This window comes from Anser brachyrhynchus (genome assembly GCF_964034855.1).
Source record: "Anser brachyrhynchus genome assembly, chromosome: 1".
Lineage (NCBI taxonomy): Eukaryota > Metazoa > Chordata > Aves > Anseriformes > Anatidae > Anser > Anser brachyrhynchus.
Genome location: NC_137694.1, coordinates 11,535,937 through 11,557,810, shown reverse-complemented (window position 1 = coordinate 11,557,810; position 21,874 = coordinate 11,535,937). Strand labels below are relative to the sequence as shown.

At 36.4% G+C, this 21,874-nt stretch overlaps 1 protein-coding gene across 11 annotated transcripts in view; it reads left to right on the top strand.

Moving 5' to 3' along the window:
- CD36 (CD36 molecule (CD36 blood group)) overlaps window positions 1-21,874 on the top strand; it is a 39,562-nt gene that overhangs the window by 7,066 nt on the left and 10,622 nt on the right. For 5 of the 11 annotated variants that reach the window (XM_080577229.1, XM_080577225.1, XM_080577226.1 and 2 more), the window contains 6 exons: window positions 6,685-6,945; window positions 15,862-16,022; window positions 18,247-18,391; window positions 20,551-20,730; window positions 20,874-20,965; window positions 21,401-21,447. In XM_080577229.1, coding sequence (XP_080433355.1) covers window positions 6,826-6,945; window positions 15,862-16,022; window positions 18,247-18,391; window positions 20,551-20,730; window positions 20,874-20,965; window positions 21,401-21,447 — 745 coding nt within the window. In that variant the 5' untranslated portion in view covers window positions 6,685-6,825. Of the gene's footprint in view, window positions 1-2,629; window positions 2,798-6,684; window positions 6,946-15,861; window positions 16,023-18,246; window positions 18,392-20,550; window positions 20,731-20,873; window positions 20,966-21,400; window positions 21,448-21,874 lie in introns of those variants that run through there. The other 6 variants (XR_013945413.1, XM_080577222.1, XM_080577221.1 and 3 more) reach the window with 4 other exon arrangements.

Sequence of the window (21,874 nt, the reverse complement as noted above, 5' to 3'; positions counted from 1 at the left end):
AGAGAGCACAAGTGTGTTGAATTAGAAAGAGCATATTTGGGGATAGGAGACTTTTTTTTTTTTGTCATATGAATGCTTAAATCTTTCACTACTGAGTAAGATACAACATTTTTTGTAGAACTTCACTTCATGTTAAGGTTAGTTTTTATATTTTTACATGTTTATTATAGATAAATGAAGAAAAGTCCTGTTTTTTTTTTTTTCCTGTAATTGTGGAAGTGCAGAATTCAAAGTCATGCCATATCATGTATCAAAGAATTCCTAAAGGAATGTGAAAACATTTATGTGGATACCCCTCAGAAACATAAAGAAAAGTCATCCCCCAACAGGCACAATCTTTCTTAACTTAAAAAAAAAAAAAAAAGGAAAAAGGGGGTCATTGAGTGTTTAAATTTCATGACATCTATATTTATTCTCATTCACTCTTTCTATATTTAGAAAACAACCCAAAGAGAGTGATTTCCAAAAAGCCTTACTATAAAATCCCTAGAAAAGCCAGGAATTACATTCATCTCATCAGAATTTTCTCATCTGTAGTCTCTTTATTTCTGGAAACAAATATGGATATAGTTCATATGGGGCTGACAAACGCATTTGACCTGTTCTGCTTCCTGTGGTTTTCTGTCTTCATCATGCATGTGACTGTCATTTATATTAGTTCTCTTTCCTGACAATTTCTCTTTGTGTAGGTAGTTTGTCTGTTGTCATATCACTGGGGATTCCAGTGATATACATATTTTTTTCTGTCATTTCTCTGTTTCTCTCTGTCTGTTTTCTCCCCTATAACCTCTGAATTCTGATCTAAAGCCAGAGAAGATAGAAGTATCATTAAGTACTTATGCTTTTTCCTTTTTTTTTTCTGTTTTATAAAACTGAGAAATAACTGACATCTGAAAGTGCACAGCTTCTCCCTTAGCTTCAAATCCCTTTAGCTGTTTCTGCAGTTGAACATGGCTGTCCTCATTTCACCACAGAGCACAGCTTGCCAAAAGTGATTTTGCCTATACATGATGAGTACAGAATATTATGTCACAAAATTAGCTAGTAAAACTCAGCATATATATGTTGCAAACTGAGCCTCATTACATTTGTTTTAGTGCCTTGTAATTTACATTTTAGGTTTCAAAAAAAAAACACAAAACACCGACAAGAAAAAATGAGCAGTAGATGTTCTCCCTTCTTAATAGTGCATACTGAACCCCATAACCTGCAAATGAAGAAAATAGGCATGGTAGGGAATATCTCCATGGACAGGTGTGAGCAACTGGAATTGCCTTTTCTTAGAAGAGACAAATCAGTAATGAAGAAAGCAGTGTAGCTAAAGAGGAAAGCTGGGAGACTCCTAATGAGCATCCTCATGACAGCATCCTATGAAGACACCTCCAATGGAAATAATTAATAATACTCAGAAAACTAGTTCATGGGAGCCACAGGATGGAGGACTGCTTCTATCCACAGTTAAACCTCACTCTCTAATTAGAAACAGAAGACAATTTTACTGCATTTTTAGGGTGTGAAATTGGAATTAGCTAGGCTCACCAAATTTCCCAGGCCATGAACCTTCTTCAAAGACTGTCCTACAGGTTTCTTTCGAAGGACTAAAGTCACTTTCATTCTTGCCTTCACTACTAGGAGAAAAACTCAAATTCACTAATCTTCATCCCTTTTATACTTAACAGAAGTAGATTAAAAGAGGGGAGCTTCTTCCACAACAGCTTAAGTTTCAAATAAGGCAATATCAAAAACAATAAACAATCAGTCAAAATATGTAAAAAATACCGAACACGTGGATCACAAACTACAGTGCTATACCCTAAAAGTCTGGACCTAAGAATCTATTTTATAAGAATATTTTCTTTCTTGTAATTAAGAAAGCTGCTTGAAATCACTTCCTCTTGCTGCTGCCAAAAGAACCTTTCAGAACAATCCATTCATGTAATTCACCCAGGATGAAAAGGTTAAAAAAAAAAATCTGATTTGGGCAAACTGCCCAACTGATAATTTTTAATTTTTAGTAGACACTAAATATGGTAGTAGATATCAATGTAAAACTGATTTTTAGATACACTAAGAAAAAGAAGCATGTGGTATTAACTTCATTGACCTTGCAATATAAGAGGAAGTTAGCACTTCATGACAAAATGTTGTAATCCAAATTGTGAGGAAAAAAAAAAAAACCTTTGAAAATATTCTGACATTTCCTGATTTATGTATGTATTTATTTTACTTGAAAATGCACTATCTTGATGATTAAACTGCAAAGGTGTTTATACTGTATTTTGAAACAGAATGATTGCAATAATAAGCCTTTATACAGCAAGGCATGCTGTATAGCAAAGGGTATTTGAAAATGTTCTGTATCTTAAAGAAGCTGTGAGGAACTGGTTAGTGATAACATGCTAATAGAAGCACTTTTAAAGCAAATGGATATTAGAGAAGTGACCACAAACCAAATAAGTAAGTTACCCTTTTGTCTCCTTGACCTTTGACTCACTTGGATCAAAATTTGACAAAGATTGCAGCTGCTAAGTATATTACCATGAGATGTAGGTAGTGGCATTTAGTCAGACTGCAAAAATAGACAGCCCCCCTCAAGCACCAATACAACTTAACTTTTTCTTCTGGCAGGAAGATAAACAGGGAACTGACATCTCTTGGAATATATAAATGCTCCCTTGGCGTTTAGAGGATTTGTCCTTGGTGGGGAGATTTAGCTGCTTGTTTTCTCTTAACTTAATGCAAGTCGTGTGTTAAGTACTTGTACATTCAGCTGAAAAATCAGTTGCCCTTATTCAAGGTGAGTCATATAATACAACATTTAAAAGTGTGTGGGGGGGAAGTTCCTCAGAAAAAAAGACTTTTGAGTTCACTTGTTGGAAAAATCTTGAAAGTATTTATTTGTAATATAAAATAAAATGATAGGATTTGGCAACACTGAGTTAAATTGTACATATATTGCTGAAACTCTGCAATGTTAGCAATGGTCCTCTATGATCAGTGTGGCTGAATTTCCCAATATAATTCTGTTTTTTGATATTTAATATTCTTGAAATTACAGTTCGTGGAGTCAGGTGAATATTTAGGAATATTTTGGAATCTTTTAAAAGTGATATTTGTAATATTTACTTTTGCAGATAAAAATTCAGGACTGTAATTGTAAAATGCATAAAACCTTAAAGGAAAAAACAAAACAGAAATAACCTCTTCCTTGCAAATTTTTCTCTTAATAATTTCATGTTTTTTAGTCCCACACTCTGACCTTGGACAGAAGAACTGTAATTATGTTAAATCCCCCCACTGTTTTGGGGCTGAAATTCTCATCAGAATTTTCAAAATCCATTTTCATGTTCATTATGCACATTGCTTCTTCCTCATTTAGTTTCTCTCATTTGGGGCAGCAAATCTGGTTCTATGTCACAATTAAAGAGGTGGATGTCAAACTGTTTAAAAATGACTGTTGGAGCTGGAGAAGTCATTAAGAAAATGCAGATAATGTTTTTCAGTTTTGTGAGGACTTGCTTTAAATTCATACGTTTAAAAAAAAAAAAGTAAAAAAAAAAGTATAGGTAAAGCAGGGAAGAAAAAGTTTAAGAGAACTTTGCATTTTTTCCTTCTATTGTTTATAAATTGTCTTTTCAGATGTTTGAATGGATCATTTCCATTGCTAATATTCTATTAGGTATATTTAAAACAATATTAAATATATGTACCCAATGGTCTAGAATGAGTTAAATATTCTCGTTAATCCTATTGTCATGTCTAAGTTTAAATGATATAGTCTATAGACAATATCTAATTTTTATGGTACTTCTGTGTAAGGTAAAATTTTTTTCACTTGAATATGAATTGCCAGATACAACTATATTCTTTCTGGAAATTACTACTTTGGTCTTTATTTTTTTATGTTAAGTTATGATATATAAGAGTAGCTTAATAACATCTGTGTGAAACTGTATAATGTTGTGAGTTCTCTTCTTTGAAATTGTGTAATTGATAATTTGAATTGCATAAATTCAGATATGTCTAGACTGTTATTGCATTGTGTTTGGTGGGAGAAGGGTGAATCTCTTACATTTTACAAAAGCTTGGAAGAGACACAAGTTACTAGCAGCCAGTTGCTTTCTAGCTGTTTATTGCTAGTAATCATGAAGGATACCTAGTCAGTCTAACATAAAAATCCACTGGAACCGCTTATACAAGCTTAGATGGAAACCTATTCCAGTGGAATATGTATTTTTATTGAGTTTGAGAAGTTTCATTACATAAGCCAAAAAAAAAAAAAAAATAGCATGACAATGTCTAAAAGCCCTCTTTAAACAATTATGTAATAAATAACTTCCATTTTTAATTTTAAAATGTGTATTTCCACACTTTCTCATTAAAAAAAAAAGGATGGATAAAAATTCAACCTGAAATATGTATTTTTCAGAATTTTCTTTAATTAAGAATTTCTACTTATGTAGAACAGTCAGATTTTGCCAAACTAAAGACAATGATATGAACATGTCTGCATATGAGAGTTGGTCCTAGTGAAAGTCACTTAAAATTTTTAAGGTCTAACTTGAAATTCTAACTTGAGCATGTTTAGAATTTTGCCATTAACCACATCATCCATCCATCCAGTACATTATAGAGATGTTAATAACTTGCTATTTTTCTATTTTTATAAATCACTCAAGTAATTTTTCAGCTATATTTATGAACAGTGCAACAGGTTGCACAAAAATTTGGGAAAAGGAACTTTTTTCTAAAAAAAAAATAAAAATAAAAAAAATCTTAATGTTACCCCCTTGCAACCACCCAAACCTGTAGTTCAAATAAGGTGCATCTCCTTCTGCAGACAAAAAAAAAAAAAATTACACCTATATAAACATTCTTTTCAGTCTTTAGTGAAATGTAAACACTTTAGCTAAATGTTTTCTTTCCTTGTCCTTTGTAAGTGCTGTAAGTGCTGGTCAGAGTGTAAAGTTTTGATGTGGGAACCCCAGGGAATCACCTGGTAGCAGGTGGATGGACTGGATGACTTTTATAGCCAATGTATTGTCCTGTGATTGCAAGAAGTAGTCACTCAGTCATCCTACCCACAAGTTTCCAAATACAAATGATTAAAATGCCAGCCAAGCTCAAACCTACAGAAATAGTCATTGTTAATGTCAAGGGACCCATGAACTGCTACCCCAAGAGCAGGCAACAGGTAGGTGTCTGGAGCAGATGAAAGGAGCCGACTGGGCACAGGTGCAGACACGATATAATTGTTGTGACAACAGTCACAAGGGGACACAGCCTGCTGACCACATGCATGGTGTCTTCTTTTTCCCCCATAAAAATTGACCTTATAACTGAATATGGGATTCACAAAAATAAAACATGTGGCTGTTCCTACACTTACTTTACTATTAAGAAATCCAGTAAGTTTTTTAGCCTTTTAATCCTCATGAGTAAGCTGGGAATTCAGGTTGAGTCGTTCTTTCACTACATCCTTCTGTTTTCCTTTGCTCTCTGTGTTTGGCCTTGAATGTGTAATTAACCCTGCAAATAACACCTGCTTTAAAAGTGATTTAGAGATGAGCACAATAATTTGACAAACAAATATTGTTAAGAATAAAAAGGACTATGGGTAATGACACCTAAAATAGAAAAGAGCTGAGTTACTGTTATCTGGAGGTCTAAGGCAAATAAACAAAAAAAATCTGTGGCTGTGTTTAATTCCCAAGCAAGCATAAATTGCAAATTATGAAGCTCTTTGTCTCAGTTATTCATAAACAGTAACAAATAGGACAAAATACCACTGGGAGCTTATGTTTTACTATCTCTCAACACTGGTGTCATTTTGATTTTCTTTATACTGTCTTTCAGTAGGGACCAGATGTCAAAATACTTTACCACATATTACAAGCAACTGTTGTTTCCCAAAGAATAATTGCAAACTTGTTTTTTCCGATACTCAATGACATGTAGGGTATTACAGCCTCCAAAGATCAAAATGTAGACAATGTTTTAAAAAGTCTGACTTTCTGTAGGCAACTGGGATTAATGAAACTTGGTGATGGGGTGTACAACTGAGAGTAAGAATTCAACTTCTACATAGAAAATCCAGTCATGGTTTAGCCATGAAGTTGCTGAAATAACATTTATCCTTTCAGTACTAGAATATGGACTGACAGAGGTCAGGAAAGACAAATTTTTCATAGGTGTCTCTCACTAGAGATTGGCATTACTGCCAAGGTAGAATACATTCACATTCTGGGTAGCTCCCACTAGCAGTGTAAACTCCTGATTTTGCCTGAAGTGGGAGCCATGGGCACTGCAGAGTGTGACAAAAGATGAAGGCTATAACCTCGTGCTTTGGCACAAAGAGATTTCTGAAAATGTATTTGCCTGAAGAAGAGTATCAGCTGAGTAATATTGTGACAGTTTTTTCTAATAAAACAGAGGGGGAAACAAACAAACAAAACCACCAACAACAAAACAACACACTTAATGGTATTTTAGAGAATTCAGGAAAAAAGAGATTACAATATGTAACAAGTGACTATCTTGCCAAGTGTGTATATCATTTTTTTTTTTTGGCACTGTTTGCCACTGTCTGTTTTTGACCTGTTATCTCCCTACCTGCTTCACCTAATGCACTTTGTATTTTTGACCTTTGGAATGTGATTTTTGTTCACTCTCTCCTTATATTAGCAGCTTCACTCAGGAAGATCAGTGAGTTTGTTGGGACCAAGAAGCGAGAGAAACAAACAAACAAACAAAAAAAAACAAACATCGAGGCTTGCAGCAAGGATATTTTTACATTGCCTGTCTGCACCCTGAAGAAGGAGAGGAATGGGCTGTAACCGAAACTGTGGGCTCCTCACTGGGGCTGTCATCGGTGCTGTGCTGGCCATCTTTGGAGGAGTTCTGATACCAGTTGGAGACAACCTTATAGGCAAAGCAATAGAAAAGGTATGAAGTATTTCTTCTTTCAATCCAGATGGTTTGTGGATAGTCAGTATTTCTGAATCTTGTGTTCTGTTTCTGCTTTTTTGCTTTTGTTTTTCTTTTATTATTATTATTATTTTAAAAAAAACAAACTAGTCTTTGTAATGTAAACAATCCAAAATTTCCTAAGACTAGTTGCTGCAGAACTCTTAAAACTATATTAATTACATTACTGTATTTACTTACTTCCTCTCTTTCATGATTTACATGAGAATCTAAAATATTTTTTTCAAGATGGGTTTTTATTAATGTAATTTAGAAGTAATACATATTTTTTATTTTATTGCAATTACGATTGTTATTATTTTATTTTTTATTTTTTCATTTTCCCCCCATGATGATCCACCTATTTTTCTGCATTTTTTTCCCTTATTTTGGAACTCACTCAATGCACTTATGCATTACCTACTGCACGTAAGTTAAACAAACTTATGATGCAGAATCTAGTTTTAGATTTGTGTGCATTCAGATCATGATCTGTGACTATATAATTCAAACACATCATGGTTCATGAGACTACATGATCTCATCATACACATCTCCTTGGTTCAAGGAGTGTGAAGAGTAATTGAAGCAGTGTTGTAGACCTGGCAGAAACATATCCCTCCCTCCCTCTCTCTCCCTCTCCCTCTCTCCCCTCCCTCTACCCCTCTCCCCCCTTCCTCTCCCACCCTCTCCCTCCCTCCCTCTTTCTCTCTATCCCCCTCTCTGCCCTCCCTCTTCCTCTCTCTCCCTCCCCCCTTTCCTCCTTCCCTCTCTGTCTCTCTCTGTCTTTATAATCTCATTTTGTCTGTAATTAAAAATGAGAAGTTAACTTGCTAAATCTTCAGTGAAAAGGAGTGTATAACCATGGAGTAACGGAAATACCATGGAAGCCATGGGGTATCCACATAGGAGACACAGAGTCTCCTTGGGGTCATTACATTTGACTGCCCTTAATTCATCATCTACATAATTTAAACGAGGAAGTGGAGACCTAAACAATGTTAAACTGTCTCTTGAAGCCTTGCCTAGATTCTAGCATCAATTTGTATAAAAATAAATAAATAAATAAATAAAACCACAACTTCTGCATTTTAATTAATATCACAGTATCACAGATTTCTAGGTTGGAAGAGACCTCAAGATCATCGAGTCCAACCTCTGACCTAACACTAAGTACTCCACTAAACCATATCGCTAAGCTCTACATCTAAACGTCTTTTAAAGACCTCCAGGGATGGTGACTCCACCACCTCCCTGGGCAGCCCGTTCCAATGCTTAATAACCCTTTCGGTAAAGAAGTACTTCCTAACATCCAACCTAAAAATCCCCTGTCGCAACTTTCGCCCATTCCCCCTCGTCCTGTCACCAGGCACGTGGGAGAACAGACCAACCCTCACCTCTCTACAGCCTCCTTTAAGGTAACTGTAGAGAGCGATAAGGTCACCCCTGAGCCTCCTCTTCTCCAGGCTGAACAAGCCCAGCTCCCTCAGCCGCTCCTCGTAAGACTTGTTCTCCAGACCCCTCACCAGCTTGGTCGCCCTTCTCTGGACTCGCTCGAGCACGTCCATGTCCTTCCTGTAGCGAGGGGCCCAAAACTGAACACAGTACTCAAGGTGCGGCCTCACCAGAGCTGAGTACAGGGGCAATATTTGTATATTTCTATTTATATATTATATTATATTCTGCATAACATTTTAATTTTGACAAAGCAGAAGAATTATTCAATTCTTAGTATTGATTGTATTTTTTCATGATATTTTCAGATTCATAGAAAATAAAAATTATTAAAAGAAACATGGGAATATCTCACTAGCTAACGTATCACTCTCCTTCCAATATTTTGAAAAAAAAAGTCTATATCCACAAATAATTTTAATTGATTGGCATATTGAGGAAATAGCAGTTTTTTTAGAAAACATGTATTTTTTAAATGTGTATCTCTTTATATTTAAAATTTACTTTGAGTTAATCCAGAACATTTTCTAATGCCATTCAGCGTTTTCAAAGCAAATTATACACACTAGCAATGTTATGTATTCGTCTGTTTACTTATAATAATGAACCAGTTATATGGCATGCTTTGCAAATGTCTACACATTAAATTATACCTGCATCAGTTCCTAGTGGTAAAGTTTTAGACTCTTTATAATTTTGTGCATTGTGATCATGTTTCAGATGCTTATATTTCAAGGCAGCTTGTTTGAAGTATATAAAAAGGAGAATTTGTACCAGTATTCATATGAGTAATACAAGAGTAAATTTGTATAGGTTTTATTTATTTAAGTAAAAGAATGTATTTTTTTTTTCCTAACCACAAATCAAACTGGATTATTTATTTTCTATTTATCATGATGATTATTCAGTGAAACCATAAGACTGTAAGACAATTCATTTTCTTAACAGATATGTCAAAGTAAACCAGCTGAAATATGCGATCAGTAGATACACAAGAGGGTCTTGAATCTACCTAATTCTTATTTATTTTTGTTGATGAAATGGCTAGCAAGAAAAACAAATATTTGCTATTCATTGCAGTTATATTTAATAGAAATATATAGCTGACAGCAAAGGAAACAGGTCTGCTGAGCAGTGAATACTAAAAATGCATTTTTTTTCCTGAAATATTTCACTTTTGAAATTGTCATTTTTTAAGGAAATGTTTCATTGAAACAGATCCATTTCAGTGACAGTTTTATCTAGAATTTTTCAAGAACAGAAACTGTAGGATAGAAAGAAAAACAAGCAATAAAACAAACAAAAAATAATAATGAGCAAGACTTTCTTTCAGATATGACCTGTATCATTCATATTTCCATTTTATCTGATACAAGGCAAAGCCTGAAGTTGGGTTTTCATCCACTAGGATGAAAACAAGTGTCAAAATACCAGATTTTTAATAAAAAGGAACAATTATTTGAGACATCACCTTATAAGCCAAATTATGTCTTCACATTCTGCACAATCCAAAGCCTGAAAGAGACTCCACAGTTGTTCTTCTACTTATTCTATTTCAGGGTAAATCCCAGTTCTTTACAGAAGCTGACAGTACAGCAAAACCAAATTTACATTCCTAGCTACAATGAATTTTGCTACAAAAATATTATTGCTAGATTAGAGATAAAAATACTGATTTTTTTTTTTCCTGACAATATATTTAGGACACTTCATTCTATAACAAGTCAAACTGTCGTAAATTAACTTATCGTCATTTAGTCAAATCACATAATCATCAATTTTCTCTTAAGCAAGTCTGGTTGAACTTCATGGCATTTCACAATAAAGAACAGCTGTAGTATCATCAATACAATCAATAGTTCTTGCCATTCTTGTTCTGCTAGCAGCGGAAGCCTGAGCACATTTCCCTCAAGCATACATTGCTACAGGTGGCCAAACCCTATAAGCCCCATTTCATCTTTATTGCCGTCATTGAAGGATTAGCCTGAGTAAACACTGCAGGTCATACTTTCCTGGAAGACTTCATACTGTTGTTGCAGCACAGAGAAAGCATCTGCAAATGTATATGCAATCTCAGTTGCCCTTAGATATTCGTCAGACAGTCTCAGAGTGTAGGCTGTTATCTCCTAGCAGATAGGTGCTGCTCTCCACCCTTCTCTAAAATGAAGTCCGTATAACATATAATACCAAAATGTCACCTTGTCACGTGTTCCAGTTTATTAACATACATCTGTAGTTCGACACAAAACAGATTATTGTATTTTCCAACTTGACTGCTCTTACTCACATCTCAAATAATTTTTTGGATAAGCTGTTTCAATATTCTCTCTTTCTTACTCTCTCTATTTCTGAATATTTTAAGAGGCCCTTTAAAAATCTGTCACTTGAGGAGCGCACTAAAATGACACCAGCAGCAGCAGCATCTTGGCTGGGATCCATTGAACAAGATTAGTGTTAAAATATTTCAGCTCTGGTACTATACTGGCAAAGGAGATATCCCCCTTAAAAGTTGCTTTGATTTCAGTACCAAAGGACAAAAACTGTAGTTTTCCCAAACACTGCATCTATCCACAGAGTAGGATAGATGACCTCCATTCCATGAAGGTCCTAGAGGTTTGGAAAAGTGACCTTGTTACAGTTAGGAGTGAAGCATGAACTTTTCAGAGCTCGTTACAAAAAAATATTTTGTTTGAGGCCATCAAAATGTACATTTTTACCTGACTTTACACAATTCTGTTGCACATTGTCATGTCTTATAAGCTAATATTAAAAAAAAATAATAATAATCAAAAAGAGGAATCAATTCAAAACAACAGATCAGAAAGTTTACATCCAATATTGTTGAAAGGAGATATTTTTTACATGGTCAATTACTGCTATTTGACTTTTTCTCCCTAAGCACAATATTATTACCTTAGACAAAATTCAGTTTATTTTTTCCAGGTCTAACCATTCACAGCCATTGCTAGTTGATTCAATTACCAGAAAAATCTTTATTGCCACTTCTGTGAGAACTTCTGTTGCCTGCCTGAGAGTGTGAACTCAGGAGATTAAGAGAAGACACTTAATATATTAAATTCCCTATTAGTTGATAATAGAGAATATTTTGCCACAATACCTAAGTGCTGCACTATTTCAGTAGAGTCCTCAGGGTTAGTCTCTGTTATTTTTATAAATATAGCTATAAATTTTAGCTATTATTACATTTAGCCATCTCTCTAGATATGTTTTCTATGATTAGCCAGATTATTTCCTCTCAGCTGCTGGAGGCATAGGAAACACTTCTAATTTAAAATTGTTTCTGTGAAAGTCATATGCACCTTCTTTATCTAAACTAATGAACCTAAAGCAACCGCAACTGCTGGCTCCAAGCAGAACATTAGTGATCTGATCATATATATTCCAGCATTATCAGTGATAAGCTTGATTGGCTTCCATAATTTGTTATGACCAAGAAATCTAAAAGGACTAAAAGTTTTGATTCAACAAAGCTTGAATAGCAAGGCTAATACATAAGAGAATCATCATCACTTACAAAGTAATATGTGTCTATTCCTTAACTAACTCAGTTAATTCAGTGGGGGTGGGGGTGAAACTAGATGATATTTAAGGTCCTTTCCAAACCATTCCATGCTTCTATTACTAGGGAGCTGAAAAGTGTTTCACATTATCACTTGCAAATTATTAGTTTCCCAAATTACCCTACCTTTTGTAAAATCATAGTGGACAAAATGTGTCAGTGTTAGTACGGTGACCAGTCACAGAGCAGAGTAGCATTTAGGGATGGCCTCACTAGTGATCAGACAGACAAAGCCCCAGGGCTTGTAAGTGTGAGAACATTAGTTTTATTAAATGAAGACATGATTAAGGAGAGAGCTCTAAATTTTCCTCCACTTAAACTCACTATTTGAACTCTTGAAGTATATGGCAGTGAAATACATGCCACCTCCTTTGTTGAGAAATGTTAGTAACAATAATGGCTGACTGCCAACAAAAATAATGGTCTTACTCCCTTCCTCCCCCTCCCTCTTTTGTCCTTCTGCTTCCCTTATTTTAACTGTAGTTCTCATCTGATCCTTCCCCCTACCCACAGCACTGGCAGAAAGGTAACCTGGAAAAAAAAAAAATCTTCTTAAGTCCAGAAAGCAGAAACAGCTTCCTGAGGAATGAGAGACAGCACAAAGGAAGGGAAAAGAGGTTGGGTCAGGTCAGAGGACAGAGGTAGCTGTCTTTCCCCTTTGGCTGCAAAGCTGCAGAACTGTCAGATCAGACTGGCTGTCCCCTCAAAGCTCACCCCCAGGGAGGAAAAAGCACAGAGTAGATGGTGGGCTGCAAATCTACATGGTAACTCACTGTTACCTGTCTGCCCCAGTACTTCAGTCCCTGGGGACTCTTCATACAATGCCCAAGGTCCTACTTTCCCATTGGCATTTCCCAAGCATATAATAGGGACATAGTAATCATTCTTGCATAAAAAGTAAGGGAGAGTCACCCCACCTTCGTAGGTGGACAGCAAATTAGTTCTTGATTGATAAGAAAGTACATAGTACAGTACAGTAAGGTGCAGTAAGGAACAGGACATGAAAATGATCATCAATTAGCCTACAGTCTCAGTTGTTAAAGAGGGTATTCCCGGTTGTACTAAAAAGATGATATAGACTCCTGCATGCTCTTAGATTTCCCTGCATTTTTCCGTCTCTCTTAAATACGTCTAAGGATTGTGACTCCACCATTTCCCTGGGCAGCCCATTACAATGCCTGAGCATGATTTCCATGAAGAAATTCTTTCTGCTATCCAATCTAAATCTCCCTTGGTGCAACTTGAGGACATTGCCTCACATCCTATCACTTGTCACCTGAGAAAAGAGACAAACACCCTTCTTTCAGGTAGTGGTAGGGTGTGATAAGGTCCCTTCAGCATCCTTTTCTCCAGACTGAGCAGCCCCAGTTCCCTCAGCCATGCCTCGTGTCCAGTTTTCTAGTCTTTTCACCAGCTTCATTGCTCTTCTCTGCACGTGCTTGAGCAACTCAGTATCCTTCTTGTAGTGAGGGGCCCAAAACTGAACACTGTACTCAAGGTGCAGTCTTACAGGTGCTGAATACAGGAACAACCACTTCTCTAGTCCAGCTGGCCACACTATTTGTTATACAAACCAGGATGCCGTTGGTTTTCTTGGCTACCTGGGCACACTGCTGTCTTATGTTCAGCTGGCTGTCAGCCAGAACCGCCAAGTCCTTTTCTGCCAGGCAGCTTTCCAGCCAGTCTTCCACAAGCATACACTACTGCATGGGGTTGTTATGACCCAAGTGCAGCACCCAGCATTTAGCCTTGTTGAAGGTTATGTGATTGGCCTCCACCCATTGATCCAGCCTATCCAGATTCCTCTAGATAGCTCTCCTACTCTCAAGCAGATCAACACTCCTGCCCGGCTTTGTGTCATCAGCAAATTTACTGGGGATGCACTCAATCCCTTCATCCAGATCATTGTTAAGGTATTAAACAAAACTGGCCCCAGTACTGAGCTCTGAGGGACACCACTTGTGACCAGCCATCAAGCAGATTTAACTCCATTCACAACTATTCTTTGGGCCCAGCCATCCAGCCATTTTTTTACCCAGTGAACAGTACATCCATCCAAGCCATGAGCAGCCAGTTTTTCTAGGAGAAAATGCTTTGCTAAAAGAGAAATGCTTGCTAGGAGAAATGCTTTGCTAAAGTCCAAGTAAACAACATCCACAGCCTTTTTCTCATCCACTAAGCAGGTGACCTTGTCATAGAAGAAGATCAGGTTAGTCAGATAGGCCCTGTCTTTCATAAACCCTTACTCACCTGGTTGTGCCGTACGTGCTGTGTGATGGCAATTAAGATGACCTGCTCCATGACCTTCCCTGGCATGGAGGTCAGTCTGACAGGCCTGCAATTCTCCAGATCCTCCTCCCTGCCTTTTTTTTTAGATGGGTATCACATTCACCAACTCCCATTCTTTATATCAGCCTGCTTCTCCAAGGTCCTATGAGTAATTCTCTATGAAAACACAAAAGGCGATTTCCAATTCATGGAATCTCTCTTCACAAAGGAAATGGCCTGCTCTACTTAGGATCACAGCTGGGACAGTCCTTGGCCTCTGAAGGTATGCAAAACAAGACTGAAGAGAATTTTATCTGTCAGGTCTGAGTGCAAGCCCTCAAGCTGATAAAACATTTGCTGTGGAAAATTTCCTTCCCCTCTCACACAAATGCACACAAATTATAGCAGATATTCAGACAGCAAGCTCAGCTCTTTACACCACCAACAGCATTTGCTGCTCTACCTTACAAATAGGCTTTCATCCTGTCTGTGCTAGGAGTTCTCTAACACATTTTATTCATTTTTCATGACAGTAGTTCTTAATTGGTATTATCCTTTCTTGGATGGTGCTTGCTAAACAAACTCTAGAGGCAGAAAATTAAGTTAGAAAGAAAATCTAGCAAATCTTGCAATTTAAAATGCCTTTTCTTGCTACATAACTGTCTGGAAGATTCCAGTCTATTGCTTTCTGCATCTCTGTGAGCTATGGAAATTAACTATAATACTGCACAACTCTGCTAAAAAGCATGGTATATGTTGGACCTGGGCAGCCTAGACTTTTCTTCTTATTAAAAAACCTTTTCTAAATTTTTACCACCAGGGGAAAAAGAAAATCTATTTTCCCAAGGATTTGTGAAAATTGTATAGAAACAGGTCGGATGAAGACCAAACAAAACACACGTTCCCCTGACAATATAGGATATGTACCTTCAGACTATCCTTTTCACTGTGAAGTCCCAAGGTAGACATTTATCATAGTACATCTGAGTGCCACGCACATAAAGCTGTTGGTTAGTCTATAATGATTCCCAATGTCCTGTCTGCTCCTTCTCCCTATTTTGTCCTCATTCTCTGACCTGGGAAACCTTCCTAAATAAATGATATTAAAAGCAGAGAGATTTCATAGAAAGTCTTAGTCTTGGTCACAAGAATTTTCTGACAAAAAACAGTCCTGCAAGAGCACTATTCACTTTCTCTGGTGGTGAAATGACTTAGTGCATAAGTAAAGATCAGAGATAGCTCCCATTTCCTCCCCTGGGATACTAGAAAATGCATGAAAATGTATGAAAATTAGTTTATGGATTCTAAAAACTTCTGGGTATGATTCAGTCATTAACAATTTTTATTCTTAGAAGTAATCCGTAAGTTTAGAGAATGGGAATTACAGTGATGACCAACCACAGCAATAGGAAAGCTTTTCTACTGGCTATGGTAGCAGTTATATCAGCTTTGTGATCACTTCTTTTAAGGGGACTCACATTTGCCGTTGCTGCACAGGAATATCAGGCTGCTTTCAAACGTTGGCCAAAATTATGTGCTGTATACCTCATAAAAGTCATCTTTTGTTGTTAATTTTTTTTTTTTTTTTTTAGGAAGCTGTTATTGCAAATGGTACCATTGCTTTTGATAATTGGCTTGTGCCAGGAAGCTCAGTTTACAGACAGTTTTGGATCTTTCATGTGCAAAATCCAACAGAGGTGTTAGAAAATGGATCACGTCCAAAACTTGAACAAAGAGGACCTTACACGTACAGGTAACCATAGTTCCTGAATATGTGACATGTCATATCAGAATTTTTGTTAAAGCCAGAAAAAGTTCTGCTGAGTTAAAATTGTTTAAACTGATTTTGGAAAGCCCAGAATCCCATTGTAGTCAGAGTTGTCAAAAATGCCTAAATATTTGCAGCTATGCACTGCAATCACAAACATTTCTTACAGGGTTTCACGTTGGGATACCAGAACAGGTAATCAGATGTGAATCTATTTGTTCTTGTGATAAACTATTGCTCATTAGTAAGATGTTTACCGTAAAAACACACAGGCATGTTGCATTTGTTGCTGTTCAGTGTTTACCAGTCTTTTACTTAGAAAAAATTATGCCAGATACCCCCAAAACATGAGATTGTCCCATCTTACATCGCCCATGTAAGTATAACACTCATATTTATTTTAATAATATGTTTTGTTTTATTGCTCCTTTATTTATTTTATTTTGCTCCGTTTGTTTGTTTTTAATCTATAGCTTTTTCTTACTCAGATTTCCCTCTGAAAACCTTTTTTTTTTTTTTTGAAATGTATTATCTAAGGCCTAGATGCAACAGTCCATCCCTGTCCAGGAAAGTACCTAGCTGTTACTAGCAGTCTTGTTATGAAATTGCTTTCCTAAAATGATACGACATTTCTTTCTTAATGTCATTGACATGTATATGATATTTGCCAGGTAGTTTTGTATTGCTGTATCTAAACCACAGGCGCCTTAATGCCTAAAAGGTTATTAATTTATCATTGGAATATCTTGGTTCATACAGTACCTGGGAAGACACAGGAGATGGTTATGCAGGAGTCAGGAAACTCAGCAGTTGAGAAATATTGCAGAAGTTGAACTCCCGCTAAACAAGCATTTTTTACTCTGGTCATGGTGGTGCATATACTCTCAGGGATAAATCTCTGCTGATAGCCTAGATAAGACTGTTCAAGAAATGATGGCTTCATTTCTTGGGGAAAAAACAAACAAACAACAACAACAAACAGGCTCTTCTCACTGCTGCATTCATGCTCATCTAAGAAGCAAAAGATACCTTACATCCCTTGATCAGAGATATTGGGTGTACCTTAATCACTGCAATGCTGAGTCTCTTTCTCGGTTTCCCTTTGAATGTTTCATTGCTTACTACAGAGTAGAACAACTGTCCTTGAAACTGCAGTTATCCCCAAGACTCTGTTGGGAAGTGGGAAACTTTGTTTAAGCCTTTTGTTTCCAGTTAGAAGTAACGTTACTTAGAAAACAAACCTCCCAACTTCTAGATAGGTGCTCTACACATTAGTCCATTAACTAAAATGGCATGCACACAAACCACTCTTGAGAAGCCAAGATCCAGCTGCTTGTGGGGTAGGTCCCACCCTGCACTGGTTACATCTGTACCATGGAGAAAAGTGCTCTGAAATTTCTGGTCCTCCCATGCCCAGGCTGGATGATCTGATGGAGCACGATGATCCCTTCTGGAACAGAACTGGGATAAACTTTTTAGACCTACAGCATAAACTAATACAACGCTTGCTGGATGCCACCTCCGCAGGGGGGTCAGCAAGAGGATGGGTACATAAAGAGTTGAGCCAAAGCCAGAACTGTAACAGCTCAGAGATTTGTTCCTCAGTGATCCCCTAACAGAAATATAGGCACTTACAGGCACGATGGAGAAGGGCTTTTATGTTTCTCAGTGGTGCTGAAAGACTGCTTACAAATCACCGTATTGATGTGAAATATTAATAAAGTAGCTCCCAGTATGGATTTAACCTCTAATCTCTTTTATTAGAACACAGGCCTATCACATCAAATCTTAAGGGCATTTATAAACCATTCCTGAGTCATTCCCTTCTAAGAACATGCAATCATGAAAAAGCTTAGAAAAAATGTGATGAAACATAACTAATTCAGAAGAGAATACAAAAAGATAAAAGGTCCGTTATTGCTATTAAAAATAAAAAATAAAAATAAATCTTTGTATTTTAGTATCAAGCAAAAAAAATGCATTAGGCATTAAGCAAATGTTTGGAAAAGAAAAATATTTTACATAAAATAGATTTTTTACAAATATTCAAATGAAAAGTTTAGAACCATTTCAGTGATTTTAAAATGTAAAATATTCATCTTCAAAAGTGTCCATCAACATTTCAAAAAATTTCAGTCAGATGTGGTTATGTGTTGACTTGAAAATCAGATTTTAAAATATTCTGTGTTTTATTATTTTGTATTTCAAGGGTGCGATATTTAGCCAAAGAAAATATCACAGAAAACTCTGATGGCACAATATCCTACATGTTGCCTAATGCTGCTCGTTTTGAACCTGATATGTCTGTTGGGACAGAAAATGATACCATCACATGCCTGAACCTCGCTGTTGTTGTAAGTCAAGAAAACAAACCATAATATGCACATTTGAATGTTGAGATATTCAAAAAATAAGGGGAGAAGTAAGCATTAATAACACAGATTCTGAAGACATATTGCATTTACATTGAGGTTTCCTTATACTCCCAGGGTAATCTTAACTGTAAACGAAAATTGACTTGTTCTTGTCAATGGAAGCAAAGTCATCAGCTTGGATGGGATGTATCAAAAGCATCCTTCTAGTCAATTTTAGTGTGGGAATGAATCAAAAGGTTGTGGATGGATTCCTGTTCTACCTGAGGTACAGCATGACCAGTATAATGTGGGTTTTCCATACTCTTTTCATAATATCTTCAGTCCTGCTTTGCAGGGGAGACTGTGTTAAATCAGTGTATGCATGGCCTCACTGCTTCCATGGTGCCCCTCTGCCCCAACGCAACGGCATCACCAGAGCTCTCCAGTCCTCCTGAGACTTTAGTTCTCCTGAGGAAATCACAGGAGACTCCACCTGTACTTCACTCCAGATGTTTTCCTGTTGTCATAGGATTTGAGTGTTTGCCCTTGACCTATGTTTACAGATTTCATATTTGTATTCAGGCCTAGCTGCGTTGCTTGGGTGTCTCATACTAATGCTGTGGTGTCTGCATGTGAGCTTTCAGGACTACTGTGAGGGAGAGGGTGGGTGCTAATGGCAGAGTGGAGAGATATTCAGTGTAAAGATGAAAAAAATGTCAATTGCCTCATTCATACCAGACCTATTCTGCCTATGTTCTAATTTAGGCTAGAATTTCCCTTTTAGAAAGATTTTTTTTTTTTTTTTCCTCCTGGACTAAGAGTCCTTCATCTCATGATATTCTTAATATTCTTCTCATGGTATTCACTAACTCTGCTCAGTTGCCACATTTTGGGCCATGTAGCTCTTTACGGATGTAAACATAGGCTCTTGCCTAGAAGCAGCCATGTCAGGGGAAGTAAGAGCAGAGCATCCAAGCCCCATTTTGGTGTTCAGAACAAAACCTGGATAAGTTTAAATACCCAGAGAGGCTCTGCTTATCTCACTTGACAGTATCAGTAGAGCCCATCTTTGGTATCATAACCTTGTGGTCAAAATACTCACAAGGGAATCAAGAGAGATGTTTTTCACACTTTCTTAACCCTGAGGGGATTGAACCCCCATCTCCTCTATCTCATAACCTTTCCATATCCATGCTTGCCCCTTGCTTTATGTTCAAATTCAGACAGGAATGCATGGACTAAGAGAGATTAAAAAAAAATGAGAGCGAGAGAGAACAAACAAGAGAGCAACTTTGTCTTGGTTGTTTCGACTTTCTGGCTAGCTCTGACTCTTCCACTGTCATTACCATTGCACTGAAGACAAGGAGAGACTACAGTAAAAAGCCTAGGGTGAACACTTGCTCTGAGAGGTACTTTTTCGTTACACAGATTTACTTATCAAAATTGTTACCATTCCCTGCTTCACCACATGGGCCAACATAGATCATTTTTGCTCATTTTCCACAAGATGATCGGTGGCTTTAGGGACTTGACTTTGTGTTTTTGCCTCTGGAAAAGTTCATTACAATCATGGCTGGTAAAATACCACATCATTCTTCATTGAAATAGGAAAAGTTCATCTGTTATGTAGAATTAAAACTGTTTGGAAAGAACATGTTAGTTGCAAAAACGTATTCTTTCTGATTAAAGAAATAATGGAGATCCAGCACTCCATTGGTTTTATGCAGGATAGAATCGTACTGCTGTTAGCATAATTTTATCAATATAGCAAGTCTAAACCACAGCCAATAGGTAACAAGGCATGTATCTTTGTACTTGCATGCTTATGATGTGAGTGAGTCTGCAGTAATGAGATATGAAAAAAAGGAAAATGAAAGTTGTACAGTCCATGTTATATGCACAGAGACTTGAAGTATAAAGACATTAGCTAGTGAACTTGTGGAAACAGTAAAGATAAATTGTCTAGTTTTATATAAGTTATGCTCAGCAACTGTTTCAATAATGAGTTGTAGTTTTAATTAGAAATATAACTTACAGTGAGTAAGGTCTGGAAACAACCTTACTTATCAGCTTTGCCAGAGATTTATTGGAGTTGGTCTGTATTTTTGATCTGCTCACGCAGAATTTTATGCTAAACATTAATTTTATTGCTGTTGTAGGCTGCACCTGCCCTGTATACAAATGCTTTCATACAACTACTATTAAACACTTGGATTAAATCTTCTAAGTCATACATGCTGCAGAACAGAACAGTGAAAGAAATACTATGGGGATACAAAGACCCCTTCTTAAACAAGGTCCCCTTCCCCTTGGACCCAGTTTTGGGAGTCTTCTACCCGGTAAGTGAAACCAATCAGAAGGCAATATTTCAGTTATAATTCTGTGAATTAAAATCAAAACTGAAGCTGCAAGGAAGAAAAATCTGACAAAAATACCTTGGGTCAGTACTTCTAACTGTTATTCCTTCTTGTGTTTGTTACAGTATAATGGGACATATGATGGACTTTACAGAGTGTATACTGGAAAAGAAGATATAAGCAAAACAGCAATAATTGAAAGTTATAAAAACAAAAGGTATAATAGCATTGTATATATGAAAAAAAATCATATTTTCAATGTTTGCATATTAAGACCTGGCTCACTGAGAGCTATAGTTAAATGGAAAGTTGTCAACAATTCAAGGAAAGCTAGATCAAGCCCCATGCTGAGCAAAACCACTTCTCTGTTTCAGCTATTTGTGATTCTGTTATGAGCTTGGATTTAAGATAATTTTTTGATTCTTCAATACAAGTAGTTAAATGTCTTCCATACTTAATTAGCTCGATCGCTTTTGCCCTAACCTAATGCATCATATAGTTTATCTGAACATATGAATTAACATCCCTGTCATATGCCTTTGCTAATGAATCATGTTTATACTGGAGCAGTGAGGATTAACACAGGTAGTGAAATGGATTACATAGTACGATATAATTCATGCAGCATGACTTTTTTTTTCTTATGTTAAAGGAATCTTTCTTACTGGGAAGGTTACTGTGATTTGGTTAACGGCACAGGTGAGCCTATTAAAGCTTTTTGAAACTTCAACACATTTCTTGATATTGCAAAGGAATAATGAGGTACAACATGTATGTTAATGTTAACTTTTGGACTTTGAGAGTTCTGTATTCTGCATATTAAATGTCTATATAAATATGAATGTATATATACTGCTGCTACTACACATGCATATATATCTAATATAATATATATTATACACTATTTAAAACACTATTTTTTATACTTATATGCACACTTCAGCTATAGAAGATGCAGAAGACAAGAAAAAAATCTGTCTGTTTCTAATAAATATCCGTATGGCATGGTATAACTAAGATTCTTTTTCTTTGGTACAATGGTTGAAAAATATTATCTTTGCCTTCCAGTAACATATATTCATTTGCACCGTTGAAGAAAAAAAAAAAAACTTTTCTGTCTATTCTC